Source organism: Cannabis sativa, chromosome 2 (genome assembly GCF_029168945.1).
Source record: "Cannabis sativa cultivar Pink pepper isolate KNU-18-1 chromosome 2, ASM2916894v1, whole genome shotgun sequence".
Lineage (NCBI taxonomy): Eukaryota > Viridiplantae > Streptophyta > Magnoliopsida > Rosales > Cannabaceae > Cannabis > Cannabis sativa.
In genome coordinates, this window is record NC_083602.1 from 19,076,429 (window position 1) to 19,089,415 (window position 12,987).

The 12,987-nt window shown below is 39.6% G+C and overlaps 1 protein-coding gene and 1 non-coding gene across 2 annotated transcripts; one reads left to right on the forward strand and one right to left on the reverse strand.

Annotated features, from left to right (window-relative positions):
* Positions 1–5,874: 5,874 nt before the first annotated feature.
* Positions 5,875–5,981, reverse strand: LOC133035287 (small nucleolar RNA R71). The gene has a single exon (XR_009686563.1). It is a non-coding gene; the product is annotated as a small nucleolar RNA R71 (small nucleolar RNA).
* A 4,072-nt stretch (positions 5,982–10,053) lies between these two features.
* Positions 10,054–10,512, forward strand: LOC133034181 (uncharacterized). Its single transcript, XM_061109218.1, has one exon. The coding sequence runs from the start codon at positions 10,054–10,056 to the stop codon at positions 10,510–10,512; it is 459 nt and encodes a 152-aa protein (XP_060965201.1).
* The last annotated feature ends 2,475 nt before the right edge of the window (positions 10,513–12,987 follow it).

The window sequence follows — 12,987 nt, forward strand, 5'->3', positions numbered from 1 at the left end:
AGATCAGAAATAACATTTTATGTTGCATGGTGCACATGATTTATTTCATGATCATATATATATAATGTATGAATTCTATTTAAGTCCAGAACATATGGATTTGTTAATGATTATAGTGTTGTCAGCACAGTGGAATATAATCTTAATTATATGTTCGAAAGTTTATTCCCTGATTTGTTAGAACACTGGATTTAGACTGACATGGTATAATCAGCAATAGGTATTCTTGCACCTTGGAAAAGTGTTATGTCTTTTCCAGGACATTGGCAAAGTTTACCAGTATCGGATGTATGGAGTATACATCGGAAGGGACCGATATTGAACTTTGATTAGATATATTAAAACTTACCGTAATATCTATTCAATTCAATATCACCTGTTGATCCTAGATCAAATGATCTTAATCCTGATATGGTTAGGTTCGATCTCAAGAGTACTATACATGTTCTTTGATTTGTTAGTTAAGCCTACTTTTGGGTCAGGGTGATACGTACATTTTGGGAACATGATAGTATAATTGAGTGGGAGCGCTACCATAAATATGGAATCTATAACTTCTATAGGAATTTAGAAGTGAAATGATGATATCCTTCGAGCTTGGTTAAATAGAGATCAATGGTGGAGATCTCATTTCACTTTGCTGAAATATCATTTATACGGAGCTAAGTGTTTTAAGGATAAAATACATTGAAGGTGTAACGGTAACTTAGTGCCTTTTCAATGTAGATCATCTATTAGAGGGTCATTGATCACATTAGGGTTATAACAATGGATAACTAATGACGTGTCTATATCATGGAACATATAGAGCGTTCTATATGACTGAGAGTGCAATTCCAAGTTCTAAGTGTGGATTCAATAAGGAATTAATAAGTTAGGGAATTTACTTGGTAAATTCAGTTCGACTTATTGGAAGCTCGGTTATATAGACCCATGGTCCCCATACTAGTTGAGACCATACTGCTTGTAAGACTCAGTTAATTGATTTTAATTAATCAATTATAATTCTAAAGTTAGACTATGTCTACTTTATGAATTTTCACTAGGCAAGCGTAAAACAGTAAATAGAGAGTTTAAAGGGTATATTTATTAATTGGGAAACTTTGATTGGTTTTTATTAATAAATAAAATAAATGACAATATATTATTTAATAATTAATTATAGTGATTAAATAATTAGTTTTGACATTTATGTGGTTAAATGAGAAAATTGGCAGTTTTGAGAAAATGGGAATGAAAAATAACAAAATGGGAAAGTTGCAAAGTGAGGCCCAGTTTCCTTAAATGGCTGCCCACTATGCAAAGCCTTTTACCATTTTATTTTTCTATTATTTTAATGCCACACAATTCTAACCTAAACCTAGAGGGAATTCTATAAATAGAAAGTTATGGCTTCAGGAAACAACACATAATTGCATCTCATTCTTTTCAGAGAGAATTCCTGAGCTGCCACTTTCTTTTCTCTTTTCTTCTCTTCAAAATTTTGAAATTCCCTTGAGTGATAGAGTAGTACCCACACACATCAAGTGGTACCTCAGTCATAGTATGTAAGACTGTGGAAAATCAGCATCAAAGAAGGAAAGAAGGAGATCCAGATTCAGATCTTGATAATGCTCCGCTACAGAAAGGAATCAAGGGCTAGAGATCTGAATGGAAGGAGTCATAATATTCCGTTGCACCCAATGTAAGGTTTTCTTAAACTCTTATGTGTTTATTTTCATTGTTTTAGAATTCATATTAGGATGTTAATCAAACATACTTGGTAGTAAATCTAGATCCTGGTAAAATAATTCCAATAGTCACTATCGGAGCCGGAGAAGTCGGGATATGGGGGAAATTAGGGGATGGTGAAGGACGTAGCATAGCCTAGGGCTCTACACCCAAAAAAAATATTATTGACCTGTGGAGATGGTTCGGCGGCCGAATCATAAGACTGTATCCTAGGTCTCAATCCTTACGAAGCCTCTGAATTGTGCCTTCGTGAGCAGGGGAAGGTGGTGAGTCTCCCTACTATATTTAACGGCCTATGGAGAAGTCTAAGGGTGCCACGTGTTAGTAGAAATCCCAGCTTTGATGATTATATCAATTTAGATAACAGTTGTCAAACTGTTGACAAAAGTGAACATCCAAAGTTGGGCTTGGGGGTGATGGGCCGAATTGCTATGGCCCCAATTTTGAATGATGAGATGGGTCGGTACATTAATGGACCTTTAAAGAATAATCCTATCCATGTTTCAGATAGGAATATTACTTATTGGTGTGGGCCGATTTTTTATACTCAATTGGGGGACCTATGGTATTTTCATAAGGGTCCTTTTAACATTAGATGGGACCAAAACTTTGGCTCCCGAAATTTCTTAAATCAAAGGACGGAGAGTATGGTGTTCAGTGATTTTAATGGGGCCAGAAGAGAGGGAAAAACTTTGCTCAGAAAGATGATCCCAGAACAAATAGTGCATGAATTCTTTAAAGGCAGACTACGATCAATCAATCCTAAAGCTCGTGAGAATTTCACAAAGGCGATAATACAATTTTGGGAAGACTTTGCTCTGGAGAAAAGAAGAGCTACACAACCAGTACTACACTTTGAGAGGGAGATGGTACAAGAGGAGGAAATCAGACCTGCAATCACTATGGTGTATAACAGAAGAAAGTCTGTTAGTCATGATTGTGTGAGCCACTACAATGCAGAAAATTCTTCTTTTGAATTCGAGGAAGATGATGAGGATCCAAAGGAAGTTGAGTTCCTAGACATGAGTTCGGAGGATGAGGATTCAGAAGGGGAAGGAGAAGACATAGAGCAAGACGTAGGAGAAGAACCCGAGGATATACTATACAACATTAACGAGTTGTGGAAAATGGAGGTTGAAGGTTCACCAAGGCAGGAAGTAGGTGAAGAGAAACTGGGTGACGCAATCGAAGTTAAGAAAGATGCATTCTCTCGGGCAAAGATCATTGAATCTATGGATGAAGTTGGTGTGGCTATCTCACAAGAGATAGAAGATGGTGATCAACAGGGAGAAGAAGAAAAGTGTGAAAGGAAGAAACAAAGAGAACTAAGAAAATTAACCGTCAATGTGAACTATGAGAAAAGTTACAAAAAGTCAGGGGCCTCCATAGATTCATTATGAAGATTTTTACATGGAACATAAAGGGTAGTGGGGATAAGGGTAAAAGACATGCTATCAAAGCAACGATTTGTAAGGCTAATCCAGACTTGGTTATTTTACAAGAAGTGAAGAGGGCATTAGTGGATAGAAGATTCATTGGCAGTATTTGGTGACCCAGGTTCAAAGCTTGGATACTTATTCCAGCCAGCGGTAGATCGGGGGGAACTTTATTAATATGGGATACTAGGACCATCTCGGTTCTTGATTCACTTGTGGTGACTTCTCCATTTCAGTTTTGATTAAAGCTGAAGGTAAGGATCCTTGGTGGTTTTCTGGGGTGTATGGCCCGTGTTCTTATAAACTTCGACCTGTATTCTGGGATGAATAAGCAGGTTTAAGCGCGATCTGTGGAGATTCGTGGTGTGTCGGGAGATTTTAATGTGACTAGGAGACCTGGGGAGAAATTTAATAGTAGCTCCTGCACAAGGAGTATGAAACTATTCGATGGCTTGATACGCGAATTACGTTTGATTGACCCCAAGCTAGAGAATGGGAGTTTCACTTGGTCGAACTTTAGAGCATCTCCAGTTTGCAGTAGACTGGATAGATTTCTATTCACCAATAACTGGAACATCATTTATCCGTTTCTCAGATAAGAAATGCTGGTGAGGCTAGTGTCAGACCACAGTCCGGTCGTGATTGACTCAAATCCTCCGAGATGGGGTCCGAACCCTTTCCGTTTTGATAATCAATGGCTAGAAAAAAAATCTTTCTCCAAGTTATTTGGAAGATGGTGGAAGGAGGCCATTGTTAGGTTATATTTAGCCTATGTTTCAGGTATTTAAAGTTAGCATTTTCTCGTCTATTGGTGTCTTTTGGAGCAGTTTTACGCTTGATTTTCATTATTTCAGGTTCCCTGGGTGTTAAAGTTCAAATTCAGTCAAATGGCGAAAAACTGGGACAAACTGGAAAAAAATTGGAAAATTCGGCTCCAGACGCGTCAGTAGTCGCGACCTCCAGAGAGCCAGGTCGCGACCCTTTTTCCTGGTCGCGACTCTGGTCGCGACTTCGAGATTTGGCAGAACCTCTGATTTTCGAGGTTTGCCTGTAGTCGGGACCAGCTTAAATGCTAGTCGCGACTAGGTACGGAAATCGCAGATTTGACCTAATTTTGATTTTTTCTCAAATTGGAGGCACACCTCTCATCCCTATATAAAGAATACGACACTGAAGGTCAGAGTAAGCAGAAATAGACCTAAATAGTGGATGCAAGTGGAGAGGAAGCTATCTTGAAGACCCGGAGCGATATCACCTTCTAGTTTCTTTCTTTTACCCTTAATTTCTTCTTTTATGTTTAGTTTTGTTTCTGAATTAATCATGGATGTTTTTAGAGTTATGTTGAACTAAATTTCCCAATAAGGGAGGATGATGAATGTTGTTTAAGTTTATGCCTAGTTAATAAATAATTGTCATTCCTTCATCTTATGTGTGAATACTATCTATATTTGTGTTTAATTCCATTTGCAAGCTTGATCACCTTTTACATGTTTAATGATCTCAATTCGAAATCTGAAAAGTGAGAATTGAGAATGCTAAAATTGGATAGTCTAGGTTTTGATGTGAAAAGAAAGTATTTACATAGCCTCAGTGACCAATAGATTATTGCTTAATGCTGATTTTTGTGTTGATTTAATTAAGAAGTTAATTAGAGAACATATTATTTAGAACCTAAAGATCTGAAAAGAGTTAGGTTAATTTATAATCTGTCTTTCACATTGAGATAAGGATAGCAATTAGGTATTAACATTGGTAACTTATCAACAGGATTCACCTCCCTAATCTCTCATCTTGATTAATCCTCGTTTATTTTCTCTTTAATTTTCTGAGTTATTTACTTTTAAATTGCAAAATTATTATTTTACCAAATAGAATAATAAGTATAGTTTAGTAGTACTTAATCCAATTCCCTGTGGTTCGACCTCACTTGCGTGAGATACTACTTGATTGCGTACACTTGCGTAATAAACATAAAATTCGTAACAAGTTTTTGGCGCCGTTGCCGAGGAATTGTTTAAAGATTAATATTACACAAAATTATACTAACTTCTACTTTGGTATATTTTCTCTTGCTGATTTTCTAACCTTTTTCTTGCAATATTTTCTTGATCTATTTCAGGAATCCTAAGTGTATGCGCCGTCAAGGACAAGCAATCATATTACCAGTTGATCCTGAAATCGAGAAAACTTGTAGGAGAAACCGAAAGAACAAGAGGCAAGAAGGAGTTTCAGCAACTGCTGAAACTTCAGAAATCATGGCTGCTAATGTGAATGCTAATATTGCAAACAATGGAGGTAATAACGGTAATAATGGTGGCGTCGTGGAAGATCAAGCTAATGGCTATAGCTTGAGAGATTACATTCTCCCTACTCTGACGGGAGTGCAGTCATTATCAGGCCACCGGCAGTGGATGCGAATAACTTTGAGATAAAACCTTCCATACTTCAAATGGTGCAGTCGTCAGTTCAGTTTGGTGGCCTCCCTTCTGAAGATCCTAATCTGCATCTCTCTAACTTCATGGAACTTTGTGAAACTTTTAAAGTTAATGGAGTTAGTGATGATGTCATTCGACTGAGACTGTTCCCATTCTCGCTCAGAGAACGAGCCAAGAGTTGGTTAAACTCCTTGCCACCCAACTCTATAGCCACCTAGAATGATCTGGCAACAAAATTCTTGTCAAAGTTCTTTCCTCCAGCTAAGTCTGCAAAGCTGCGAGGAGAAATCAACAACTTCTGCCAACAAGATAATGAATCTCTCCATGAGTCTTGGGAGAGGTTTAAAGATCTGATCAGAAAGTGCCCTCATCATGGTATAGAGAAGTGGATGCTGGTCCACAATTTCTACAACGGGTTGGTTGGTAACACTAGAACTCTGATAGATGCAGCAGCTGGTGGAGCCTTTATGAGAAAGAGTGCTAATGAGGCTTACGATCTATTGGAGGAGATGGCTCTAAACAATCAGCAGTGACCAACTGAAAGGAGTCAAACTAAGAAGGTAGCTGGTGTGTTAGAGGTTGATGCCATCACAAAGTTGACAGCTCAGGTTGAGGCATTGACAAAGCTAATTGCAGGGCAAGCTAAACAAGCCCAAGTTGTTTGTGAGTTATGTGGAGGAAGTCATCACTTTTCAGAGTGTCAAGCAGACGTGGATGATTTGCCAATGGATGAAGCTAAAGCCATTGGAAATTTTTCGCAGAATAACAACAACAACTATGGGTTCAACGAAGGTGGTAACCGAAGAAACAGTGGGTTCTATCAGCAACGAAATCAGAACCAGACACAGAACCAACAGTTTAATCAGCAACAAGCCTCTGGTGGAAATTCTAGTTTGCAAACAGATTTATTGCTACAATTCATGACTGAAACTAGATCTTCAATCAAAGACCTGCAGACTCAGATGGGCCAACTAGGAACTCAGGTAGCAACCCGTCCTCAAGGGAATTTGCCTAGCACAACTGAAGTCAATTCCAAAGAAAACTGCAAAGCAATTACCCTGAGAAGCGGTAAGAATTATGATGGTCCTGAATTGCCACAACCAGCTGATGGAGACAAGGAGAATAAAGCTCAACCAATGCCAACCCCAACACCAACAGCAGAGAAGGCTACTGACAGCCCAACACAACCACAAAAGTCTCCACCTATTAGCATTGATCACCATGTGAAAATACCCTATCCTCAGAGGCTCAGAAAGTCAAGTCTAGACAAGCAGTTCACCAAATTCCTAAAAGTCTTCAAAAGACTTCACATTAACATTCCCTTTGCTGAAGCTTTAGAGCAGATGCCAAGTTATGTGAAGTTCATGAAGGAGATTCTGTCAAAGAAGAGAAAGATGGAGGATTATGAGACAGTGGCTCTAACTGAAGAGTGCAGCGCCATTCTACAGAAGAAACTCCCTCCCAAACTCAGAGATCCAGGGAGTTTCACTATTCCTTGTACTATTGGGAGAATTGAAGGAATAAATGCACTATGTGACTTGGGAGCCAGCATTAACTTGATGCCTCTATCAGTGTTTAAAAGATTGCAGTTGGGTGAAGCAAAGCCAACCACGGTAACTCTCCAATTGGCGGATCGGTCACTAGCTCATCCTAGAGGAGTCATTGAGGATGTGTTAGTTAAAGTTGACAAGTTCATCTTTCCAGGTGATTTCATTATTTTGGATATGGAAGAAGATAGCAATGTCCCAATCATTCTTGGGAGACCATTCTTGGCAACTGGCCAAGCCTTGATCGATGTTCAGAAGGGTGAATTAAAGCTGAGAGTCCAAGGAGAAGAAGTGGTCTTTAATGTGCTAAAGGCTATGACATACCCAAAGGCAAGTGATAACTGTTTCTTCATTGATTTGATTGATGAAATTGTGGGTGAGAAAAAGCTGCTAGATGATCCTCTCGAACTGAGTTTAACTGAAGATGAATTGACGGAGCAAGAGGAACAAAAGGTCATGGGTTATGTGAAGTGGCTTGATTCCTATGGGCCCTTGAACAGAAGGTATTATGAGGAATTGGGAGTAGTTCCAAAATAGCTGATGCCATCTACTGAAAAGCCTCTAGAACTTGAATTGAAGGTGCTTCCTAGTCACTTGAGGTATGAGTTTTTGGGTAAAGATAAGAAGCTGCCAGTTATTGTGTCAGCTTCTCTTTCTGATGTGGAAACTGATAGACTACTGAGGGTACTCCGAGCTCACAACAAGACTATCGCTTGGACACTAGGTGATGTCAAAGGAATCAGTCCTTCAACGGTGATTCACCGAATTCTAATGGAAGACAATGCCAAACCGACAATCGATGCTCAACGAAGACCCAATCCACCCATGAAGGAAGTTGTCAGAAAAGAAGTAGTCAAGTGGTTGGATGCTGGAGTTGCTTATCCCATTTCTGATAGTAAGTGGGTTAGCCCGGTGCAAGTGGTTCCAAAGAAAGGTGGAATGACTGTGATCAAGAATGAAAAGAATGAGTTGATTCCTACGAGAACAGTCACTGGTTGGAGGATTTGCATCGATTACAGGAAACTCAACAAAGCAACCCGGAAAGATCACTTTCCTTTTCCCTTCATTGATCAAATGCTAGACAGATTGGCGGGGCAAGAGTATTACTGCTTTCTTGATGGCTACTCTGGATACCACCAGATAGTTATAGCACCTGAAGATCAGGAAAAGACTACTTTCACATGTCCCTACGGTACCTTTGCTTTCAGAAGAATGCCATTCGGTTTGTGTAACGCCCCTGCTACTTTTCAAAGGTGTATGATGGCTATCTTTTCAGACTTGATTGAATCTTGTATTGAAATCTTCATGGATGATTTCTCGGTCTTTGGTTCCTCCTTCGATCATTGTTTAGAAAATCTAGAAAGGGTGCTAACTAGGTGCGAGAAGTCTAACTTGGTACTAAACTGGGAGAAGTGCCACTTTATGGTAACAGAAGGAATTGTTCTTGGGCACAAAATTTCAAAGGCAGGAATTGAGGTGGATAAGGCTAAAGTTTCAACAATAGAAAATTTGCCACCTCCAGTTTCTGTAAAAGGAGTGAGGAGTTTCCTAGGACATTCTGGCTTCTACCGAAGATTTATCAAGGACTTCTCAAAGATCTCAAAACCTTTGTCCAGTTTACTTGTCAATGGTGTTCCATTTGAGTTTGGAGAAGATTGCTTGAAGGCGTTCAAAGTTCTAAAGGAGAGATTGATTTCAGCACCAATAGTCACTTCACCAAATTAGGAATTGCCTTTCGAGTTGATGTGCGACGCAAGTGATTATGCAATTGGAGCGGTCTTGGGTCAAAGAGTTGACAGGGTGTTTCACATAATCTATTATGCTAGTAGAACTCTGAATGATGCTCAATTAAATTATGCCACTACAGAAAAAGAAATGCTAGCAATTGTGTTTGCTTGTGATAAATTCCGACCCTACCTGATTGGGAATAAGGTAATTGTCTACACAGATCATTCAGTGATCAAATACCTTATGACTAAGAAAGATGCAAACCCGAGACTGATTCGGTGGGTACTTCTACTTCAAGAGTTTGACTTAGAGATAAAAGATAAGAAGGGCACCAAAAATCTGGTAGCAGACCACTTGTCAAGACTAGAGCTGGAAGAAAGTCAAAATACAAAGGAGGTACAGATAAATGAGCAATTTCTCGATGAACAACTCTTTAGTGTGAGGGAAAACCTGATGGTACCATGGTATGCTGACTATGTCAATTTCTTGGCTGCAAAAATAACCCCTCCCAAGCTTTCGCGTCAACAATTGAAGAAGTTCTTTTCTGAGGTGAAACATTATTACTGGGAAGAGCCAATCCTCTACAAGCACTGCGCCGATCAGATAATTACAAGATGTGTGCTTGAAGAGGAGATGTATTCTATCCTAAATCATTGCCATGCTTTACCATGTGGAGGACATTTCAGTGGGACCAGAACTGCTGCTAAGGTGTTGCAAAGTGGATTTTTTTGGTCAACGCTATTCAAGGATGCTACTACCTTTGTTAAGGCATGTGATCGTTGTCAACGGACATGTAATATCTCAAGAAGAAACGAGATGCATTTAACAGGGATTTTAGAAGTGGAATTGTTTGATGTGTGGGGGATAGACTTCATGGGTCCTTTTCCTTCATCCTTTAGCAATTAGTACATTCTATTGGTTGTCGACTATGTGTCTAAATGGGTTGAAGCTGCAGCTACACCGCAAAATGATGGTAAGACAGTTCTTCGCTTTCTACAAAAGAACATCTTTACTCGGTTTGGTACTTCTCGAGCAATAGTAAGCGATGACGGAAGTCACTTCTGCAATAAACAGTTTGAAGCACTCCTTTCAAGATATGGTGTCCGACATTGAACTGCTTTACCATACCATCCCCAAAGTAATGGCCAAGCTGAAATTTCTAATCGGGAGATCAAGATGATTCTAGAGAAAACAGTGCAAAGATCAAGGAAAGATTGGTCAAGAAAATTAGATGATGCATTGTGGGCATACAGAACTGATTTCAAAACACCGATTGGCATGTCTCCACATCAGTTGGTGTTTGGAAAGGCTTGTCATCTGCCGGTGGAGTTAGAGCATAAAGCTTTCTGGGCCATGAAGACTCTTAACATGGAATTAAAAGCTGCAGGGGAGAAAAGGCTGCTACAGTTGAATGAGCTAGAGGAGTTTCGAAATGAAGCCTATGAGAACGCAAAAATCTACAAGGAAAGAACTAAGAAATGGAATGACCAAGGTCTAGTAAGGAAGGAGTTTCAACCTGGGCAGCAAGTGTTATTATTCAATTCAAGGTTGAAGTTGTTTCCTGGAAAGTTGAAGTCAAGGTGGTCAGGGCCATTCACAGTAGTCAAGGTGTTTCTTATGGAGTGGTGGAGTTAAAAGGTGATGGTCCAGCAACTTTCAAAGTCAATGGACAACGTTTAAAGCTCTACTTGGAAGGTCAATTTGACCAAGCCAAGTCCGCCATGATTCTGGCGCCACTTTGAAGAACACAGCTCAGCGTCCGGCTATATGACGATAAAGACAGCGCTCTTGGGAGGCAACCCAAGTGCTTTCTTCAATTTTTCAGACTTTTTGATTATGTTTTTAGTAGATGCTTTAGTATTTTTAGTATTTTCAATTTTTAGATTAGTACCAGAAATTATTCTTTTTAGTTATATTTGAGAAAAACGTGAGAAATAGAAAAAAAAAAAAAAAGTTTTTTTTCGGACTGGAGCCCAGTGGTCGCGACCCTGGTCGCGACCTGGACTTTAACAGAAGCCCTGAAAATTCTTGGGTTCCAGAAGTCGCGACTACCCCATCTGGAAGTCACGACCCCAGTCGCAACTTCCCTATTTTCCAGAGAGGGCTGAAATTCAATCGTAAGCTAGTCGCGACTAGCCCTAGGCCAAGTCGCGACTTGCTTGCGATTTTTCTATAAATTCAAACTTTTCCCCCTCATTCAACCAAAAATTCAAATTTCAAATACCTCCCAGCCGAACCCTACCCCTTTTCTCTCAAAAATTCAATTTTTCATCGCCAATCTTCAATCTTTTCATCTTTTCTATAATTTCTCAATCCCAATCCATCCTAAAACCTAATTTCTTTCATCAATCTACACTTTCCATCAAAAACAACCCAAATACTCATCAATTTCACCCCAAATCCGAAAATACATTGGTTCTTCATCTTCAACCTCAAACATTCAAAGATATTCAACAATGGAGGTGGAGTAATGCGTCTTCGGGTTTGTAAGTATTATTCTCTATTAAATTTGAAAAGTTGCATGAGGATTTTGAGCATTGTTTGTGATTTTTTGTTAGAATTATTGATTGATATAGGAATTGTTAGGTTTATAGTGTGATTTAGGATTGTGGATGTAATTGTGTGGATTAATTGGTGAGTTTTCAATTTTTGGGATATACAAAAATTAAGGGGAGGTGCTGCTCAAATTTTTTTTTAGCATTCGTTAGAAAAAAAATCAGAAAAAAAAGAGAAAAAAAAAAGAAAAAAATATATTCTATTTTTGCTAAAAAAAACTATGGCACCTAAGAGGACTAGGAATGTGCAGGAGGGTTCGTCTTCAAACCCACCACCTACGGGTTTTGATAGGACTCGGTTTGGTAACATAGAGGCCCAAAATCAATTCATGAGAATTAAGAATAGGGCTTATATTGAAGATCGGGGTATTGAATTCCTCGAGAATCCTTTGAGACGTCAACCTCGGTTTGAAACAATTCGAGCTCAAATAGAGAGGATGAAGTGGGGGAGCTTTGTGGATGCTCAGGGTCGGGCTAATGTTACTATGGCCTGTGAATTTCTTGTAAATTGGCCCGACCGCCAGAATTGGGAAGTAAAGGTGCTGGGAAAGAAAGTTCCCGCTACTGCTGATGCGTTTAATGTGATGTTCTTTGTCCAAGATTACACTAGGGAAGAACAACGCCTCAAAATTATTGAGGAGGAAGAGCAGTTTGATATGGTGGATGTGGCAGAGACTGTGGAATTTCCTGGGTTGAGGTTCCACGACAACGATGGCACAGAGGGGTCGCCAAATATCCTATACCGGTGTGAATTGAATCCAGTGGCAAAAACATGGATGTACTTTGTAAGTGCTCGGTTAGTGCCAAATAAGCACTTCTTCGATGTCCAAATGGATCGACTGAAATATGTGTACGCCATAATGAAGGGGTACAACATAAACATTGGACAAGTCATCATGCATAGTATTGATTAGATCGTACAGGGAGCCACGGGAGGTGGTTTTGGTTTGGCAGGAGTTATCACAGAACTCTGCGGGGCATATGAAGTTCCCCAATTGGAGTATGACAACACGGTGTTGCCATTTTGCAAGATGGACATCGCCTTTGTCAACAGGCTGAAAGAGCCACATCCCTATGGCCAGCCTCCACCTGATGCACCGCAAGGACGTAGGCGGCAACGAGAGCCTAGTGTTAAAGAAGAAGAGGAGCAGCCCTTACAATTGCCTGGGCCTATCGATTCCACAACGCAATACACTCATGCACAGTTGAGTTATATAATTCAGCAGAAGAACCACATGCAACAATACATGGTGCAAATGAGTATCTATGATGAGGGACAAGTTCAGCAACTTAACTCTCTCATCAACAGAATGAACATCGGGATTGATGACCCGAATTATTTGGCGTAGCCTCCTCGGTTCTACCCATATGACCAGCCGCCACCACCCAACCCTTTCTGAGAGGGTCTCAGGTAAGTCTCTTTTCTCTGCATGTTACTGTATACATTGGGGACAATGTCATATTTAGTTTGGGGGGAGAGACTTAAAATTTTAAAATTCTGCACTTTAATTTCTGCATTTTAATTTTCTGTTTTTAGTTTTATTTTAGTTAAGGA

Coding starts and splice junctions, on each gene's coding strand:
- LOC133034181 (XM_061109218.1), top strand. CDS start 10,054: ATGATTCTAGAGAAAACAGTGCAAAGATCAAGGAAAGATTGGTCAAGA.